General features: G+C 57.5%; 1 protein-coding gene across 2 annotated transcripts in view; it reads left to right on the top strand.

The window, feature by feature from the left end:
- Window positions 1–20,622, top strand: part of LOC128848770 (B-cadherin-like) — a 40,271-nt gene that overhangs the window by 8,534 nt on the left and 11,115 nt on the right. For both annotated transcript variants that reach the window (XM_054048918.1, XM_054048917.1), the window contains 5 exons: window positions 15,900–16,123; window positions 17,197–17,340; window positions 17,922–18,077; window positions 19,070–19,214; window positions 19,998–20,173. In XM_054048918.1, coding sequence (XP_053904893.1) covers window positions 19,118–19,214; window positions 19,998–20,173 — 273 coding nt within the window. In that variant the 5' untranslated portion in view covers window positions 15,900–16,123; window positions 17,197–17,340; window positions 17,922–18,077; window positions 19,070–19,117. The remainder of the gene's footprint in view (window positions 1–15,899; window positions 16,124–17,196; window positions 17,341–17,921; window positions 18,078–19,069; window positions 19,215–19,997; window positions 20,174–20,622) is intronic.

Here is a 20,622-nt window from a genome sequence, read left to right as displayed (position 1 = left end):
TGATTAGCGCCGCAAGCCTGGGAGGCGGGAGAAGTGGAGCAGCAGCGTGCTCGGGGAGGAGGCGGAGCAGAGGTGAGCTGGGGTGGGGAGCTGCCGCACAGCTTGCCGGGACATGGAGGCTTGTGTGGTGGTTCATGACGTGCCTGGGTGCAGTGTAGACGTGGTGTTCTCAATGGGCAGCGAGCCTGGTTGGACCTATCACAGGGATACGTAGCTTTGCCTGTCCCGGCGCTCTTTCTGCCCTGGCTGGGGGAGACCAGGGGACTGGAGCTGTATTGTGCAAGGGCAGATATTTTAGGCCCATAACTGACTGCGCATCATTTGCCAGTAGTTCTGCGGGGGCCAGAAGCCACTTTTCAGTGTCTGATATCTTGGCCTTTTGCTATTTAAAGTTGATTATAATGTGGGTTAGTGCATCCCCCAGCTAGCCTAATGCAGCCATTTGTATGAACGGCTAACACAGCAAATATTTTGCATGTATCTTGAATTTTTTTTTTATATTTTTTATTTTTTTTATCTACGCAACCCCTCAGCTTTGCGTCTGGCCCCAGCTCTCAGTGAGAGCTGCTCAGTCTCTGCAGAGTTGAGTTACAGGAGTTTCTAACTGAGCTGGCGAATTCTCCGTCTGTTTGTTCCCTGGGCGCCAGAGCAGGCAAGTGAGTTGGGGGGAAATGAACCTCAACCCAGTGCCCTGACGGTGCCTGGGCTGGGCTCCTGTGCTGTGCCAGGATCGCTCCATAGCTTCCAAGCACCTGTCCTGTGGGAGGAGGAAGCTGCAAGGCCAGGGTAAAAGTGAACCTGCTGCGTGCTGCCTGGGCGTGGCTGGGCAGGAATGCACGTTCTTTCCAGCCAGGCCTCCTGGAGAAACAGGTTTGACGGCTGCTTCTCTCCAATTAAAAACAAGAGTCAAGCCGAGCTCCATTCAGAGTGGCACCGGAGCCAGGGGTGGTCCTCTCTCTTTTCTTGTGCTAAGGGGAGATTTTCTGCAGCCCACTCCTGGGCACAGCCTCCTGGCCCAGAGCAGGGGTGCTGGGGAGCCAGCGTGCAGAGGGGAGAAGGAGAGCATCTCGTCTCTTCTCTCTCTAGGAGTATGAGCAGCACTGGCCCCTCCAAAGGGGCGTCCCACCCCGTTCCCCTGGACTGGAGGAAAGGCCCCTGCCACTGCGGTGTCTGGGCGCTGTTCAGGGGTTGGCAGTCTGTAACTCTCCACTTCGCTCTGTGCTTAGCCTGGGCCTGTAGGACACTGAGCCTGGGCACTTTTCGCCTCCAGGCTCTCCCTGGTCTGCAAAGGGGGGGGGGGACGGATGCCCAGCGAGTGAGTTTCCTGGCCAAGGTCACCCAGCCAGTCTGTAGCTGAGCCAGGAATGGAAACTCGTGTCTCCTGTCCGTGTGACCATGCTGCCCCTCACTGGCATGTGGGTAGGAATGGGCAGAGTGAGGACGTGGACTTGAGCGGGAGGGCAGCTCTGAGACTTTGCCTAACGTGGCTGTTGCCTTAATCTCCCCCAGAAGGTTTATTGCAGGAAGAACAGGTGTGCGAGTCATTCTCAGACTGGATTGAAACGAAAATGAAATGAAATTTAGGGACTTTCCTACTTAGCCTGTGATTTCTGTGGGGGAAATCCTTCGCTTCCCACCTCCCATCCCTCTTACGGGTTTAAGACAGCCTTAAACACAGCCACAGACTAACTCAACTTCGCGTTATGTGATAGAAAAGGTGGCAAGTGTCTCAGGATTCTAATCTTGCCTTGGTATTGTGCTGGATCCCAGAGCTTTGCAAACTCTGTAGCGTGAATTGAGAAGAAGATTTCATGCATCTTTGATGAGCGTTCCCTAAAATGGAAACACTTTGGAAACGGCCATGAACACAAATGAAAGGTGCTGCTGGCTGGAACTTACCAGTGACTCCCTGGTTTATTCCTGAACCTGCCTCTGGAAAATTGGTATTTGAAATCTAAAGAACGAATGTCCTGCTTTTTAGTTGCGACTAGACTCTGTTCCAGATCACTAAGGGGGACCCAGGAGATCATTTATCCCATCATCTGGGGTTAAAAAAAACAACCTGGGGGAGATGCTGGCAATACAAAAACTCATGATTATTTTTCACATTGGAAAAATTCTGAACTGGACTGTGCTCTTCCTAGTTAGTGACCGTGGGAGCTCTTGTGACCAGGAGTGACAAAGGTATTAAATGATGAGTCCGTTTTGTATCTCGGTGCTATGGAAACCCAATAAAATGTGTGCTCATTGGACAGAGTCCCTGTGCATGTCTCTGGAATGCAGCTACCTCTGGGTAAAGTGACCGTGTCCTTGTCTCACCACCAGACAGTCCCAGTTCTTCAGAGGAGGTCTGGGCATGCCAGGCACTTCTCCGCACTTTTCACTGGATTAAGATGTTTGGTGTTTTTATAACTACAAAATGTTTGTTCGAGACCCTGCTGTACCCAGCAGAGTTTCCTCAGGTTGCCAGGAAGAAGCCGCACCGTGGAATGAGCGTTCAGTGCGGTGAGCAGGGCGTGGGGCGCAGAGCCAGGCTGAAGGAGCACAGGCCCTCTCGGGGCTGTTCCTTTGCGCGGAGTGAATGGCCCCGCCACTGGTGCTGTGTTTCCTGATAAGCTGGTTCAGACCCGACGTTACTGGGAAACTTCCTCTGCTCTGCGAGCCGCACGCAGGAGGCAGCTGCGCTGGAGGCCGCCAGTGGCGACACCAGCACGGGTTCGAATGAATTGCTCCTTTGCCTGACCCTTCCTAACCCCGGTGCTCACACCCGGCGTCCTGGCGCGGCGTTTGAAAGAACAGCCCCCTCCCTTCTGGGGTGGAGCGCCGCAGCTCCAACCGCCCACATTAACACTGGCCACGGCCGGGGGAGGAAGTACACAAAAGTAGGTGCATTCAATCTCCCTGCCTGGCTCGGAGGGTCCTCATCGGGGGGGCCCAACCAGCCACTTCTTCTCCCAACGGGGAGACCCTTGTGGGCTGCATCTTGGCTAGAGTCCTCCAGGGTCCGAATCCCAGACTCCTGTTGGAGCGTAGCCCCCACCCTGCCTGTGGCCCTGCAGATGCAAATACAGCGACACGCAGTGTGTGTGTGGGGGGGTGTCACTGGAGCAATCTGCCTGTGGCTAGTGGAGGCCACGCTCCTGGCCGAGGGCGGGGAGAGAGCAGAGGGTGGAACAAAAGGGGACGTGGTTGGGACGGAATGATGGCTGGCTGGGGGGTGGGCAAGGAAGTGAAGGCTTTAATGACCTGGGGGATTTATGTAAATGGTACATATTCATATTAGCGCATTGCATTTGCATATGATCCCTAGCTTTCTGCAGCTACAGCTGGCACCGGTGTGCAGAGGCCGGTCCGACCTCCTGCAATGGCAGAGGGGGCTGGGATCAGCAGGATGTGGCTGGGATGTCGGACCGGCTGCTCCTGCAGAGCACAGTGCCGCTGGGCGGGGGTGTGACCTGGGGAGTCTCCAAGGTCACTTCCCCACAGCAGCCCCCCCCCCCCCCCCCCCCGACGTGGCTGGTCCCCGGGAAGAGTTTCTCCCACGCAGAGGTGGGAAGTTGCGCTGCACGCAGAGGAGGCAGCCCCTGTCAGCGGCAGACTGCGCCCAGGATGGGATCCCCTCATTTGCGTATTGGGGATCCCGGAGGTCTCGTGCCATAGACACCCTGCCTAGAGCGCCTTCGCCAGGCGTTAGGGGCCGTTTGGCCAGTCGGGAGCTGCCAGCTGTGACAGCTGGTTCTTCACAGGATTGTCTGACTGGGCCCCCCGTCTCTTACCCCACGCGGGAGCTGATGCCCTTGCTCTTCCGAGGGACCCGCAGCTAGTAGGAAAAGGTAACCACAAACTCAGGCCTGCCTTCCCCTCCCACGGGGGAGCTGGTTTGCTCCATTGTCGGGTCTATTGTAAAATATGCGGGTCTGGGGAAAGCCTCTCTCCCGGCATGATTTAATTCCCCGGGTGGCCTAGTATAATAAAAGGAGACAGGCCGCCCTGTTAGCACAAGTCACCAGGAGAGAGTGTGAGAACCAACGCGCGCAGGGGGAGGGACACGTCGGCAGGTCCCCTGGCTGCAGGACTGTGTTCATCCCTTGGCTGTGCTCAGTGGCAGGGCCGGCTCCAGGCACCAGCAAAGGAAGCAGGTGCTTGGGGCGGCCAATGGGAAGGGGTGGCACGTCCGGGTCTTCGGCGGCAGGTCCCTCTCGGAGCAAAGGACTTGCCGCCGAAGAATGAAGCGGCGCGGTAGAGCTGTCGCCGAAGTGCCGCTGATCACGGCTTTATCTGCCCCCCGACTTGGGGTGGCAAAAAAGCTGGAGCCGGCCCTGCTCAGTGGGGCCCTTCTGCCTGCCGGGGAGGGTGGCTGGAGATCCCCTCTCAGCTCAAAAGCCAGAGTTCCACTGGGCACATCAGAAAGAGACCCAGGAGATAAAAGCCTGTGGAGCGGAAGGACCTCGAAGTCCCGTTAGGATGCTGGACTGTTCAGTGTCCAGGGTTGCCGGTGAATGGATGGCACTGCGTGGCTGCTCGTGTCGTCAAAACGCCCGCTGGCCTGCCGACCACAGACCTGTGCCCTGTCCCTTCAGACAGTGTGTGTTTGGCCCGTGCCAGCCTTTCTCCATAGGCTCAGCCCCCTCACCTGAGTGTGAGAGTCGTGCCTGCCCCCCCACTCTGAGTGGGGCACGAGCCAGCGTGCAGACCCACGAATATGAGAGCGCTGGCTGCTGTGAGGGGTGTGTGAGGCGCGGGCGCTGGTGACAACCACTGTAACCTGCCACCTCATTAGAGAGAGACACACACACACCACGAGCTCGACCCCCTGTAATGAAGTAGAGCTGACTGCGAAAGCCTTGAAGCAAACCAGCCAATGCCATGGCAGCATATTGCCTTGATGGAACACCCTGGAAACAGACACCAAGGCTGGGGAGCATGCAAAGGCGGCTTTAGCCATGAGAGTGTCTCCAGCAGCTGGGCTGAAAGTGCTGTGAAACCCACAACCCTCGCTGCACCACGCCCACAGGGTGCAAGGCTGCCCTCTGCGGTGCACTGGGCAATTCCCAGGACGAACCGGCACTCTGAAAATGGCGCCTTCCTTTCTCTGAGAGTGGCGGGGTGTCCTCACAGTGCCTCTTGTCACTGGGAAGCTGTGTGTGTTGCAGGCAAATCAGCGCCACTGACTCTAACCCTTTCCCACCGTTTGCTCACCGGGCCGGAATGTGAAGGTCGGAACATGTTCTATTCTGTGGTGCCCGGCCTATCCTGCCATGGGACTGAGTGAGCCAGGGGGCTCTGATCAAACCCCCCTCCCCAACACACACAGTTAGGTGCAAGATGTTTTCCCTTTGATTTGTGTTAATTGTTACCTGCATTATCTCCCCCCGGTACATCCCCAGGAGAGTCCCAAAAGCTGTGGGCAGGGAGCGTTGCTGCAAGACAGGTGGAGCTAGTCCAGGGGTTCTCAAACTCCATTGCACCACGACCCACTTCTGACAACAATTCCTACACGACCCCAGGAAGGGGGACCGAAGCCTGAGCCCCGCTGTCCTGGGCAGGGTGGCCAAAGCCAGAGCCCAGGGGCTTCAACCCCAGGTGGGGGGCCTGTAACCTGAGCCCTGCCACCCCGGGCTGAAACCTTTGAGCTTTGGCTTTGGCCCCAGGTGGTGAGGCTCGGTCTTTGGCCTCAGCCCGGACCCCAGCAAGGCTAACATCAGCCCTGGTGACCCCATTAAAACAGGTTTGGGACCCACTTTGGGGTCCCGACCCACAGTTTGAGAACCGCTGCTCTAGTCCATAACATTGGACCCTGGCAATACTGCAGTGAAGAAGCCATGGGTGGCGGGTATCGTAGGTATGGGAAGGCTCTGCCTTTCCGAACAGCCTGACGTGTCCCCGCCCATGCTCCGCCCTCAGGCCCCATCCTGCCTGCTGTTCCCTCTGTGCCAGAGGCTGGGGCAGGCAGCCTGGGGGCCGTAGTGTGCCCCCAGGGCTGTGGCACGCTGCCCATCCTCCCAGCGCTGGGGCTGCACCGCCTGCCTGTCACCTGCTCAGCGCTGGGGCTGGGGGTGCTGGGCAGGGGCCAGTGGTCACAGTGGGGGCTGGGCTCCGGTGGGTGCAGAAGGGGCGGGGTCTCGGGTGGAAGGGGTGGGGCTGGGGGGCTAGCCTCCCCAAGCCAGGGGTTCACCCACTGCCCATGGAAGAAGCCCCTTGCAAGGTGCAGACTAACGGTGCTGCTCAGGGGTGGAAGGCTAGGTTTGGATACCTTGACAGCAATTGCTGCTGGAGGAGATGATGAGACGTCCTACGTTTTGTAATGAGTTGGAACGATGTGATTCTAATGGCTTCAAAGAGTTTTCCTTTAGCTAGCCTGGCGGTGGGCTTGGCTTGACCGCCATCCTCTGAGTGCGAATGGCGCATGGATACTGAGCAGAATTCAGCTTTCTGGGTGGGAGAAGAGACGGGGTGAAATTGGCAGGGTGTAGATTTAATCCTCTGGTTGTTTGCTTTTGCTCAAAGGAACCCATCAGCTGGGAATTTAGTCAATTGCAAAGAATGAGTTAAAAGTGGTTTCAATGGTACACCTGCCCGAGAGTCTCCTCCCCCCAGTCCACAGTTTGCTCTTTAACAAAACAAACACAACCTTGCTCTTCTCTGCCGCTGCCCAGGGGGCGGGGAAAGAACACAATCTACAGGGGAAGAAATAAACCTGACTCTGTACAAATTGCGGCTAAATGCACCAAGTACTAAAACCCTGGGAAACAAGAGTGCTTTGCTCTGCTCTGTCCGTGATGGGATCTCGGGGTTACTCATTACAGAAGTGATTCAGTTCAGGCAGAAGTGTGACTTTGTCCACTCAGCGCATCATGGAAAATTCTTCGTTCTCTTGATCCCTGGGAGCAGTTCTTTGTGATTACCGAGCTCCCAGGTGTCAGCGCTTCACAAGGGCAGACTCCTGTTTACACCTACAGGGTTGCTGGGTAAGAGCTCTGACTCCAGGGTGGATCAGCAAGTTGGGCATGAGCAAAGGCAGACGCAACCAGTACATTAGAGAAGGTGTTTAGCTGCCTTCCTCCATTTACATAACGCACCCTGAGCTGGTGGTGCGATTTAAGATCTGCTCAGGGCCCGTTATGATGAATGGAATGGCTGCTATGCTCTCCACTGACTTTCTCTCTGCCCAGTAGCAGTTAAAGCAAAGGGGATGCAAGGTGCATACTATTTTTTTAAGACTACGAATAGAGTGTTCTCTGTATCCACCAGACACTAGTCTGTCCACGTCTGGAGTGCTGCCTTCACCTTAGGGACACCATCAGGTTGAAACGTTTTTTAAACCCATTTCCTTCCCTTAGGTTGTTAGACTGAAAGAGGTTTAAAAGTCAAACTTACTTTTCACCGTTTGTGCTGCTGATCCAAACCAGGGGAGTAAACCGTGACAATAACCTGCCTGGTGCCTTACACAGGCTTTTGTTTAGAGCAGTAGCTCTCAAACTTTTGTATGGGTGACCCCTTTCACATAGCAAGCCTCTGAGTGCGACCCCCCCCCTTATAAATTAAAAACACTTTTAAATATATTTAACACCATTATAAATGCTGGAGGCAAAGCGGGGTTTGGGGGTGGAGGCTGACAGCTTGCGACCCCCCATGGAATAACCTCGTGACCCCCGAGGGGTCCCAACCCCCAGTTTGAGAACCCCTGGTTTATAGCGTCTGGTCAGTTTCACTTTCCAGTTGTCAGGGTCTAGAACAGGGGTCGGCAACCTTTCAGAAGTGGTGTGCCAAGTCTTCATTTATTCACTCTGATTGAAGGTTTTGGTGCCAGTTATACATTTTAATGTTTTTAGAAGGTCTCTTTCTACAAGTCTATAATATGTAACTAAACTATTGTATGTAAAGTAAATAAGGTTTTAAAAATGTTTAAGTAGCTTTATTTAAAATTAAATTAAAATGCAGAGCCCCCCGGACTGGTGGCCAGGACCCAGGCAGTGTGAGTGCCACTGAAAATCCGCTCGCGTGCCGCCTTTGGCACACATGCCATAGGTTGCCTACCCCTGGGCTAGAATCTTGCTGGGACAGAGGGAAGCACCCAAAGAAACTGAAGAGCAATAAGCCTAGAGCAAATAGAAGGATGATGGTTTATACAGTCCACCTACGTAACTCCCTGCCGCAGGAGGCTAAAAGACAGGCATAGAGGCTGCTGTTGGTCCCAGGATATTAGAGACACAAGGTTAGGGTTACCATATTTAACAAATAAAAAAAGAGGACCCTCCACGGGGCCCTGGCCCCGCCCATTTCCCACCCCCCAGCCCCGCCCCAACTCCGCTCCTTCCCCGTCCCGCCCCCACCCCCTCCTCCCTCCCACTCCCAGCCATGCGAAAAGGGCTGCCCGAGTGCTACCGGCTTCACGGTTTGCCGGGCAGCCCCCAGACCCTGCGCCCCCGGCCGGCGCTTCCTGAGCGCAGCTGGAGCCTGGGAGGGGAAGTGCCCAGCCGGGGGCGCAGGGTCTGGAGGCTGCCCGGCAAACTGTGAAGCCGGTAGTGCTTGGGCTTCGGGCAGCCCCCTTGCCTCCAGATCCTGCGCCCCCAGCCGGGCACTTCCCCTCTCGGGCTCCGGCGGCGCAGGGTCCGGAGGCATGGGGGCTGCCCGAAGCCCGTAGCGCTCGGCTCTTAAACAGAGCCGAAGAGTCAGGGGAGGAGCAGAGCCTCCGCGGCTCTGCTCCTCTCCTGGCTCTGTGGCTCTGTTTAAGAGCCGAGCTGCCCGAGCGCTACCGGCTTCGGGCAGCCCCCATACCTCCGGACCCTGCACCGCCGGAGCCCGGGAGGGGAAGTGCCCGGCCGGCGGCTGGGGTCCGGAGGCAAGGGGGCTGCCTGAAGCCCATAGCGCTCAGGCAGCTCGGCTCTTAAACAGAGCCGAAGAGTCAGGGGAGGAGCAGAGCCTCCGCGGGAGGGGAAGTGCCCGGCCGGCATTTTCCCGGACTTGTTTGGCTTTTTGGCAATTCCCCCCCCGGAGGGGGGTTTGATTGCCGAAAAGCCGGACATGTCTGGGAAAAACCGGACGTATGGTAACCCTACACAAGGTGGATGAGAGGTTTCAGAGTGGCAGCCGTGTTAGTCTGTTTCAGCAAAAAGAACGGGAGTCCTTGTGGCACCTTAGAGACCAACACATTTATTTGAGCGTAAGCTTTCGTGGGCTAGAACTCCTCCACTCTAGGCGTTCTGTCCTGCCGGGACTCGCTCTTCGTTTTGGATAGAACAATAAAGCTCTTCTCCTTTTGTCCTCCAAGGCCCTTCCGGGACCTAGGGCGTCTGCACAAGGTTTTCCACTGGCTGAATTAGCCAGTCCTCTCCGAGGCCGCCTCACGCAGAGCATTCGCTGGCGTCCCAGCCTTTGAACTGTGATACGTTGTAACTGGTTTTGAATTGCAACCCTTGAATCCCTCTCTGGAAATGCAAACCACTTTTCACGGGGGGCGGGGCTCCCACTCCCAGCCTTCCAACTCTGATGGTTAATGGGAACATTTGCTACCTCACTGGCTGGCTTCTCTAGAGAATGTGGTTGCACCTTTTCCCGTGAAAAGACTCAAGCTTCCATCAGGCCATAAGGGCCAGCGTTGTACCCCGGGGTCGAGCCCAGGACTAGGGGCAGGAGAGTTGGGGGTCTGTTGCTGGCTCTGCAGCTGGCTTGCTGAGACACCTTGCACAAGTCACTGTAATAAAGACAATCCCCCCCCCTTCCCCTGGAGAGTGCTGGATGAGTGCTTCAATAAGAGATTCCTGGAGTGTGGTGCTCCGAGGGAAGCAGGTACGCCAGAGTGCTGGAATGGTGCTTGTTCCCCTTTGGTAGCCAGACTCCAGGGCTCTGCAGGGTGGCTCCTGTCTGGATGAGAAAGCGCTGATGCTGACTCAAGGAATTTTCTTAGCGTAACTTGTTTTACGCCGTGCACGCCCGTCCTGTTTCCTTGCCTGGCAGCGGGGACAAGCTGCGCACAGGCAGGAATCCTTCTCGGGCCCGTGAGCCTCTGCTCCGTCCTCCCCCGCTGCAGTTGCTTAGCTAGGGTGACCAGACAACAAATGTGAAAAATGAGGACGGGGGTGGGGGGTAATAGGAGCCTATACAAGGAAAAGACCCAAAAAACGGGACTATCCCTATAAAATCGGGACATCTGGTCACCCTATGCTTAGCCCCTGCGACTGGAACCTGGAAATACTCCTCTCCTGGGGCCACGTGGCCTCCTGAGGGGAGCCTGGGCCAGTAACCTCCCCAGCTCTCAGGGTGGCTGCCAGCAGTGCATCCCCTCTTTCTAGGGAGAAGTTTTCCCTGGGTCTATCTCAGTGACCCTTAACAGGCAGACCCCCTTCCATACCTCTGCTGCTTCGAGCCCCTCGCAGCAGATCATACTCTGCAACCGGGAAGCCGAGCTCTGCGGAGCGCTTCCTCCTGAAACTGCTCCCAAGCAGCATTCTGCTCCCGAAATGGGTCCCGTGCTGGAATTTACTGTGAGCAAAACTACCGGTGGGGTGAAGTGACGCCTTTCCGAGGGCCGCTTCCCTTCGTCTCCGTGCCTGGGTGCTGCTGTCCGCGTCGGTGCGTGGTTGGGAAAGGCGCAGGTGTCACTAGGTGACTAAAGCCATTTCTGACGGCTCTAACCCATGCAATGGAATCATAACTGGGCCGTTATTTACAGGAGGGGGTCTCAAATGGGGGGTCAGGACCCCTGAGGGGGTCGCAAGCTGTCAGCTTCCCCCAAACCCTGCCTTGCCTCCAGCATTTATAATAGTATTGAATCTATAAACAAGTGTTTTTAATTTATATGCGGGGGTCGCACTCGGAGGCTTGCTGTGGGAGGGGGTCACCAGTACACAAGTTTGAGAACCCCTGATTTACAGTAAACAACCGTTCCCAGACTCAACGCAGAAACAATCCCACAAACAAAAGTCTGTTTGTCCAGGAGCCTTTTAACAGTATCTTCCCCCCTCCCCCCAACTCACTCATGCGTCTTCCTCCCTCAGAGCCTTCCCTTGAAACCCCCGGGCTGGGGTTCTTCCCCCAACGGGGCCAAGTGGGGAAGTGCACAACCCAACTGGGTCCTGGCTCTTCTGTCAAGAACAGCAAGAATCTGGGTGAACCCAAGCTCTGCAGTGGCTGGCTTGGTGGGTGGCCGTGGACTCCCTGGTTTCGCTGAAAATTGGATTCTCATGCTGGGGCCTGACCTGGTTCCCAATAGCCATGGGCCAGATCCTGCTCCTCTTTCTCACTGAGCCAGGGGAGCTACTCCGGGAGAGCGAGGGCGGGAGAACTGAGCCCTGCTCGAAGGGGCTTAGGTCTTTGTTGTCTTTCAAAGCCGACTCTTACAAAGCACTTGGCGGAGTGACGGTGTCAATCCAGGACTGCCTGAGCTGCCTTCTAAGGGCGTTTGGTTCTGGGCCTCCTTTAGCTTCTAGGCCTGTCTCCAGACAAGTGCGGTGACCCCGCAGAGCCCATAGGATGGACGTTCTGGGAATGATCAGCTTCCAGTGCAGAACGCTGACTGAACCCTCCGCACCTGCCAAAGTCAGGCAGAGCCACCGCTCCCCTAAGGAAAATGCCCCGTTCCCAGGTGAGCTGAGGACAGACGGATCCAGGGCTGGTGGCAGAGGCCTTCAGGGGCGGTCAGTCCATTCAGTGCGTGCGGAGACCGTCACTTGTGTGAAGGCCTGGTCTGCTCACGCACCGCACCGGCACTGGTTTAACGAAAGGCGAGATGGGTTAAATGGGTGCATCAGTGAGTGGATGCTCCTGGGGTTTAAATCTGGCTTATCTGTGTAACTTTCAGTGATAAACCTATGGGCTGAAGCTCAACCACTATCACCAGTTTTACACCAGAGGAGTTTCCCCCCAGGGGTTTGCCTCAGTTTAACGAATCCGTTTTTTAGGAAGTCTGGGTGTAGACAAGCCAGGTACGGGCAAACTGCTCCACCCACCGTTCCTGTGTGATAGAAGAACTGCACGCTCTCTAACCCTGATCGGGGTGTCTGGCCATCTAGCTAACTCTTCTCCATGACAAAATGAGGCTTTTACAACACACAACACAGCCAAAAGCCTTTGCCTGGAATCAAAATGTCCCACGCTGGTTTCTGCCAAAATCGCCCCACTCCCTGCCTTGGGTGTCACGGTTCTAACCGAGAAGCTTTTTGATTCCTGGCAACATGGATTGACGCTGAACTTCCCAACACTTGTTTGTTTCTAATACTTAGTGGGAGGGAACTGGCCTTAGGCTATTACCCAAAATAGCACCGACCGTAGTGTGCTGTGGTTGTGAAGGTGGGGGGGGGGGGGTTGGTGGAAGCACCTTTCCGTTCATGTATCCAGCCAGCTGTCACCTGCTGTGTAACAGGTCTCTGGGAACATGCACGGAGGGTGACCTGCCTCGGTGCTGGGGGCCAGCGAGACCACTTGTCTGCTAAGGGATCTGCCGCCTAAGGAGGTGAGACCCCCTCCAGGGCTGAGGGGTTCTCAAACTTCATCGCACCACAACCCCTTCAGATAACAAAAATTACTATGTGACCCTGGAGGGGGGACCGAAGCCTGGGCCTTGCTGACCCGGGGGGGCAAAGCCCAAGCCCCTTTGCCCCAGGCAGGGGGGCCAAAGCTGAAGCTCAAGGACTTTGCCCCCAGGCAATGCACCTTGGGCTTCAGTCCCAGGCCCCATCACATCTAAGCCAGCCCCAGCCACCCCCTTAACACGGGGTCCCGACCCCCAGTTTGAGAACCAATGGGTTAGGTGTTAAGAGACGGAGAAACATTTCCCATTGTACATTGCTCATGAGAAGCAAACAAAACCACTTCCACGGGCGTGGGACTCGTGCTACGGTAAGTGTGGACAGAGGAGAGCATTGCATGCGTTTCCGCTGTGCCCTCTGGGGCTGGCGGATGGGACAGTGAACGTAGCACTTTTACACGCCCTAGGAGCGGTTCTGTGGTCAAAGTCCTGTTTAAAACCAGCCCGTCTTCCTTCTCTGATGCAGGCGCCTGTTAGTCATGGCTTGTGGGGGGAAAGAGGGCAGATACCGAAGGCCCCTCTTCTTCAGCAGGAGAACAGGGAGAAAGGAAATCTCCTGTTCAGATAGCGGAGTAGGGGGTCTCTTCTAAGATTTTCTGTCCCCATAACTTTGCCAGGTGCTGGAACAATTTGTACAGTGGGGGAGCTGAGAGCCATTGAATCAAACTGTAAACCCTGCGTATGCTGGAAACCACTTCAAGCCGGGGGTGTGGCCGGACCCCCAGGACTCTAGTTCCACCCCCTATGAACTTTGCTGCATCACCACTCCCCCCCCCGCACATGCAGCCCTTTGGGGTATTGGCTGCTCTTGATCTGACACGTCACGGCCCGAGAAGCCTCTGGGCGAAAGGTTCTGAAGTTGTGCTGCTGTGTAATTGGGAGCCGGGCGGCTGCCTGGGAAGTGCCTGCAGCACTTGGTGTGATTGCGGGGGGCACTCAGCTACCCACGGAGCCAGCGGCCCCCTCCGCACCTCAGAGGCTCTTGCTTTCATGGCGCTGTTCCTAGGAAGGCTGCACTGTGGATTGTCCGGGCCCTGCTAGGATGCACCCCCCCGCGCCCACCCCCCATACAGCTGTACAGAGCAGGGGCCAGCAATGGGAGGCTACCCAAATCGGAGGGGCGCTGGCTCTCCCTGCGTGGGAGCCGGCCATGTTGCTTCTCCAGCTGGGGGCTGCGGGTTGTGGAGCCCCCCCCCGAACTGCTCCCTGTTTGGTGCTGGCAGGCCTAGCAAGGAGAGCCAGAGAGGCCATTAAAGCAGGGCTGTGCTGTGAAAGCTTTGACTGGCCCTCCCGCCCCCACCGTGCAGAGCATTAATAACCTAGTGCACGAGCTGGGATGGGCTCTGCCGGGGGCGGGGGGCGGAAGACTGATTAGGCAACACTTCACTTCCTCGGGGTGAGATCCGGGAGCTGGGGCGAGGAGCCCCTTGCCCGGTCGGCGCTCTGGGGGGCTGGCCCCCGGGAAGGGGCAGGTGGGTCTCACCTACGTTAGTTGTAACCACTTGGGATGGTTGTCTGAGCGGGAGCATCCGCATTCCAGACCGTCCCTTCCCAGGTTAATCACCCCGCTTCCTGGGGGAGGGGAGGGCGTGGGGGCCCGCAGCCATTTCCTGCTTAGCTTGGAGCTGTGATGACAAAGCAGCGGGGCTGCCATGAGCCCTGAGCTTAGACAGCACCTGGGACTCCCTGCTGTGCGGGGGGCAGAGGGGAGGGGAGGGAAGCCTGCATTCAGCATGGATCAGGCATGGGGAAGCTCCCATTCCCCCCCACCCCCCCATAGTTGGGACTTGCATTAATAAATGCAGGATATGTGGGGTCTGGAACAGAAGCTGCCCCCCTGTCTCCCCCCCTCTACCACCACCCGTGTAAAAAATGTTGTTGATGCTCTGGTCAGGGTCTGATTTCGAGGGGAGGGTGCAGCAAACCCCTCCAGCGGCTCCTGGGCTGTGAGCTACGGGAATCCCCTTCCAGCCTGGGCCCGCAGTGCAGGGTGACTGGACCTGCAGAGCTCGTTACCGGATAGTCCCAGTGTGGGCCCCACCAAACCCCCCATAAATCTCTCACCCCAAGTGAAACCATTTTACACCAGCCCCCGAGGAGACCATGGCAGCTCCCAGAGCCCAGCAGGGCAGTTCCCAGAGCCCAGCATTGCTGTTTCAGGAAAACTTTGCTTGTTTGCTTTGGCAAAGGTGCCGCTGTCCCCAGGGCCAAGGAAACTGGAGCACGGGCGCCCTCTGCCTGAGACTGGTACCTCAGCTAGAGCCGGAGAGACTCACTGACCGTTACAGTCAGTTCTGGGCCTGTACCGGATCCCGGGGTGGGGGTGGGGGGTTAGCTATTGGCAGCTGGGTCTGTAGCTTTGGTTAGAAGCAGGTAGGATGGGGTGGGATGTTATGGCGCCTGCAGACTACATGGGGACGCGTCTCCCTCGAGAAAGCTGTCAATGGCGTCTGTAATGTCTGAGATCTCAGGTCAGGCAACCTTGCTCCAAAGCAGCCCTTCCTCGGGCAGCATCTGCTTTAACTCGAGTGCGAAGCAGCTGGGTCGCAGCCTCTGAGGCCTGGCTGGGGCGCTTTCCTGGCTGGGTTTCCCAGGGGGCGATCGACCGTACAGCTCGCCGTTGGTGTGTACGAATACGCAGGTCACCACTCCCCCCGCCCCCAGTACTCCAGGGTAGAGTTCACGTCCCAGTCACCTCCATTTCGAGTGATAGCCCAGCCTCGCTCCTCAACCACCGTATCCCTGCAGTCTGAGAACCTCTCTGACGACCCTGCCCGGTGCTAGCGGGCACTGAACCTGCGGTCTCTCCCTGCCCTCGGAAGAGGCCGAGTTGCTAAGGCTTTGTGGCTGGGGAGCCGCGTAGTGGCTAATGGGTTAGTAATGGCCCTTGTCCCTGAGTCCAGATGTTCTGCACTGCTGTGGCCTGGCCTCTGAGCTGCTCGCGGACTCGCAGATCGGTGCTGCGAAGGAGCCGGGTTCTCCTGCGCTTGGTGGGTGGCAGCTCAGTGAAACCTCCTGCCCTCAGCCCACTGCTACGGGCGAGGAGGCTGGCAAAGCTCAGGCTTTAACACCAGCCCCCCTCGTTCGCCCCGTCCGTCCCCTTTCGCATTCTCTGCAGCAGCTTTCCGAGCTCCAGAACAGGGGAGCAGGCTGCTAAGTGCTAGAGCGAGGACCCCGGAGCCTGGCGCAGCGCAGGAGATACAGGCCCCTGGCTGGCGGGGTTAGCGCGGGTGGGGCTTAGTCCAGAGAGAGGAACGTCCAGCCGCTGGCTGTCCTGGTATCCTGCGGGGCAGGACTGGAATACGCAGGTGGGCAGGTGGCTCTGTTTCTAACCCCCTTCTCCCGCCGGGCTTTGCTGTCTCCCTCTCTGCAGTGAGCTTCGAGGGCTGCGCAGGAAGGAAGCGGACGGCGTACCTGTCGGATGACACGCGCTTCAAAGTGCACACGGACGGCGTCGTCTCAGTCAAACGTCTCCTCCAGCTCCACGGGCACGAAACGAGCTTTTTCATCCATGCCTGGGACTCTGCCAGCAAGAAGCACTCTGCCAAGGTTACCGTGAAGAGAGAGGGGCACGGGCACCGCCACCACCGGCACACGGTATGGCGACAAGCCCAGCGGGGCTGGCTCACGCGACCCGTCTGCCGCGGTATCCGTCGGGGGCCGTTGTGTTCCCTCACGAGTCTCCTGCCAGGGAGCTGCTGCGCTAGAGGGCGAAGGGTTGGGGTGAAAGGGAGGCTGTAAATTGTAAGCACCTGGTGCTGCACGTCAGCGGGAGCGAAGGGCACTCAGCACCTGGCAGGATTGGCGCTCAGTTAGGAGCTTGGATCTCTTCCAGCTCTGGCTCCTGTCCTCTCAGATTGGCACTGCGGCTGTTGTCCGAACACCTCTGCTCGGTGTGCAGCGGCTGCCAAACAAGCGACCAGGGTGGTGGGAACCACTAGGAAAGGGCTAGATAATGAGCCACTGCATAAATCCCTGGTGCGCCCACACCTGGAATGCTGCGTGCAGTGCTGGGCGCCCCATCTCAGAACAGGTCTGTTGGAATTGGAAAAGGTTCAGAAAAGGGCAGCAAAACCGATTAGGTGTGTGGGACAACTTCTGCATGAGGAGGGATTAAAAAGCCGGGGGCTGTTCGGGTTGGAAAAGAGACGACTAAGGGGGGATATGACAGAGGTCTATACAGTCATGACCGGGGTGGAGAAAGTGGATAGGAAAGAGTTGATAAATGCACATTGGAAAACAGAATCCCAACTACACATATCAAACGATGGAGTCTACATTGGCTGTTCCCACTCAAGACTGAGATCTTGGAGTCGCTGTGGATGGTTCTCTGGAAACATCCACTCAATGTGCAGCAGCAGTCGAAAGAGCTGGCAGCTGCTGCTCTGAATCTGGTCTGGGGCCTGTTAGGTCCCTTGTGACAAAGCGCCAGGCCCAGCTCTAAAAGGGACAGGCCGAGGTTCCGTGTAATTCCAGCCCAGCCCAGCGGTGAACCAGCAAGAGCTCACAGCCAATGGCTCCTCAAGCCCTTAGCAGAAGGTGGGGAACCAGAGTCTGGATTTGTCTGTGTAACGGGTGGAGCTGGATCTCGGACGGTTTGTGAAAACCTCCAGCCGCCTTGTGTCTAATGCAGGGACCTCGCTGTGAACCGTGTGTGTCTCTCCCTGCAGGACTCCCCTGCCAATGCTCAGGCAGACATACTCATCTTCCCAGAGTCCCGTCCCAGCCGGAAGAGGCAGAAGAGGGACTGGGTCATCCCTCCAATCAACTGCCCTGAGAATGAGAGGGGGCCCTTCCCCAAGCCGCTGGTTCAGGTAGGGGAGGCCTTTGGCCCTGCGTCCCAGCCAGGCGCGGTGTGGTGGGTGTGTCGCTGTTGGGGTGTGAGGAGGGGGGTTCTTTGGAGAGCCGGCAGCGCGGGGTAGCTGGAAGGCAGAGGGGGAGCGTGGAGAGATGGGTGGTTGGCATTTGTTTGGAAGAGCTCTTGGGATCGGACACCCTGGTTCCACCCAGCGCATCCAGCGGGCCGAGGAGCCGTTTCATTGCCAGGGTCTCGTGCCCTAGCTTGCTGCCACAGGGCGGCCATGCAGCGCGGCGCTGTGGGGAAGGCTCCATCCGCCCCTGGACGTCTCCTCTGTCAGCGTTCACAAACAGAACCCACCCAAGCCCTTTGTCTGCTACTGGGCTTGTGTAGCACCAAACCCGCCTTCCAGGCCTGTCCTCCTCGGCCGTATCCTCTCATGGGGCAAATGTGTGTGGGGGGGGTGAGCAGGAGCCTGAACGTGAGGGGCAGCTTCTCGGGGATTGGGGGGGTTCTGGACAGACGGGGAGGGGAGCACAGGCTGGGGCAGGCCCGGTGCTCAGAATCCACCGGCTAACTCCCATTCTCCGGCACCAGATCAAATCCAACAGGGACAAAGAGATCGAGGTTTTCTACAGCATCACGGGGCAGGGCGCAAACACCCCCCCTGTGGGCGTCTTCATCATCGAAAGGGAGACAGGGTGGCTGCAGGTGACGAAGCCGCTGGACAGAGAGGACATCAGCCACTACACGGTGAGTCCCTGGGTGCCGTGGATGGAGCAGGGGCATGTTCTCAGGGGCTGATGGCCCCTGGAGCTTGGAGGTGGCTGGGAAGGGGCCAGAGGCTCCAGTGAACTGGGTTTCACTGCATTTCTTGTACTGCACGGTCCAGAAGGCAGCTTCCCTCACCTCCCCCTCACGGTCTCTTCCCCGGGGCCCGGCAGAGTAAAGCCAGAGAGGAGTTGCTGACCCCAGCTGGGCGCCGCCTCCTGCTCTGTGCCCAGCCCTGGTCACTTGGTCACTTCAGTACTTGGCCCTGAGGCCCGGTTCTTTCCCCGAGGTGCTGAGAGCTGCAGCGGGAGCTGAGGGGCCCCAGCACTGGTGAGAATCGGGCCTAGAGCGCGCTGACAGCCCAGCACCGGCTCGCTGCCTCAGCAGGGCCCCTGCTGCTTGGAGACACGTTCAGTGTGAGCCTCCCGTCTCCGAAAGCTTGGCTGGATGCCTCGTCACGGGCCTGTGGGTCTCTGCTGGGCAGAGCAGGGCTAGCGGTGGCTCCGTGTCCATTACTGATGTTGGGGTTTGGCCCAGCAGGGAGGAGAAACCATAAATCCACCCAGGTTGGGACAGCCCAGACTGGCCCCTCCCTGGGTAACAGGACCTCACTGTCCAAGGGCCAGGCAGTGATTATCCTCTGAGTGTGGAGGGGAGCTGGATGGGCCCTTTGAAGGCTGAGCTGGGCAGACCCCCAGGCTGGGTGTGTTCCGTGTGGACTCAGGACCCTAGTGTGGATGGTCAGCCAGCAGCTGGAGGTGGGGAATCGAAGGCAAGTCCCCTCTGGCTAAGCCAGCCAGGCTCGGGCTCCCGTTCCGCAGGGACGTGTGGAACACCGCGCACAAGCCAAGCATGGCCGCTGCTTTCGGAGCCATGGCTGGCTTTGGCGGGCGCTGCTGGCTGCTCGTGGCCAGGCGGCTGCAGGACTCGCAGGGTGGTTTGATGGTGCCTTACACCCTGTGCTGGCTTTGCAGCTCCTTTCCCACGCTGTGTCTGCGAATGGGCAGTCCGTGGAGGACCCCATGGAGATCATCATCACCGTGAGCGACCAGAACGACAACAAACCCCAGTTCACCCAGAGCATCTTCACAGGCTCCATAGAAGAAGGAGCCAAGCCAGGTACGTGAGCAGAGCCCCCTAGTGGGGGGTGAGACACACGGGTCATGAGATGTGGCTTTGGAGCGTTCCCTCCAAGGAGAGAGAGAGAGACAGGGGCTGTTTTAGTGTGGGGTTAATTTTGCTTTGAAGAATTTAAATCCCAGAATAACCCAAAGGGGCTAAAATCTGCCCACTGAGCAGACGCGCCTTGTCCAGAGCGTGCTGCTCGTGTGGATGGCAGGGCTTGGAGCAGGCTCTCCCTCCCCTTCCAACCCAGCAGTTCCTTCCCCCGATCCTGCAGGAGAGTCGGCACCCTGGGGTTGACCACCCGCCTCGCTACAGAACCCACAGAGGGGACCAGTTACCTTCCCAGAAGGCTCTGGGGCTGGCAGGGAGCAGGTGCAGATACCACTGATGGGGGCGGTATGAAAACTGGAATTGAACAGAGGAGCTAATTTGGTAACAGTAAATGTGGCTCCAAATTGTGCTGTCTGTTTACCTGTGAGACGCTCGTAGGGGTCTAGTCTTTGTATCGCCCCAGTGAGATCGATGGCTCTGGGCCGACGGCTCAGCCTGCGCTGCCCTGAGGCGCTTACAATCTTATTTCCCGTCTTTGGTGACTGCAGAGAAGAATTGGCAGACGTTAGGGATGGGAAATGCCTGATGGTTGATCTAGTCACCTTCCCCCATTCGCCTTGGTGGGCCAGGGCAGGATTGTTCCTGGCAGTACGTTCTGGAGAATCGTCTCCAATCTCATTTTGTCCTAGAACTAGAAAAATAATGTTACTCTGAACTCGTGCCTAGGTACCTCTGTGATGCAAGTGACCGCTACAGATGCAGACGACAGTGTAAACACCTACAATGGGGTCATTACTTACTCCATCCTGCAGCAGATACCTGAACAACCCCACCGCGGGATGTTCGCCATCAACTCAGAGACTGGCGTCATCAGTGTGCTTGGAACTGGGCTGGACAGAGAGGTGAGTACCGCAGCGTTGGGTCGGAGGCATGTCCATGTGTTACGTTTGCACAGAGCGGATGGACGGCCCTAGGTTCGGAAGGGCGAGCTCCGCACCGAGACGCATTGGGAGTGGCGGGCGCAATCCGTGTCACGCTGCAGGATGTCTTTGGCAAACTTCCCGCTGTCTCTGTTTCTCCTGGGCGCTTGTGCCATGTTAGACCTCCCCTGCCCGGCCAGCCCTTGGGCTGAGTGAATTGTGCTTGGCGGGGAGGCAGTGAGAGGTTCAATGGGCATCTTTGCAGCGCTGAATCTGACCCCCCTCCCCATGGGAGGCCTGATCGTTTGGCCGTGTTCGGTTAATTCAGCTAATTTAAATGCATCAAATCTCAGCCCCACGTTGGGTTTTGTAGAAACACGTTGTTGCCGTAGAATTGAACAGAGGATCTTGTCTACTGATCAAGGGAAACC

This window comes from Malaclemys terrapin, chromosome 14 (genome assembly GCF_027887155.1).
Source record: "Malaclemys terrapin pileata isolate rMalTer1 chromosome 14, rMalTer1.hap1, whole genome shotgun sequence".
Taxonomy (NCBI): domain Eukaryota; kingdom Metazoa; phylum Chordata; order Testudines; family Emydidae; genus Malaclemys; species Malaclemys terrapin.
Note: the sequence above shows the minus strand (reverse complement) of the source record. Positions and strands in the feature narration are given on the sequence as shown.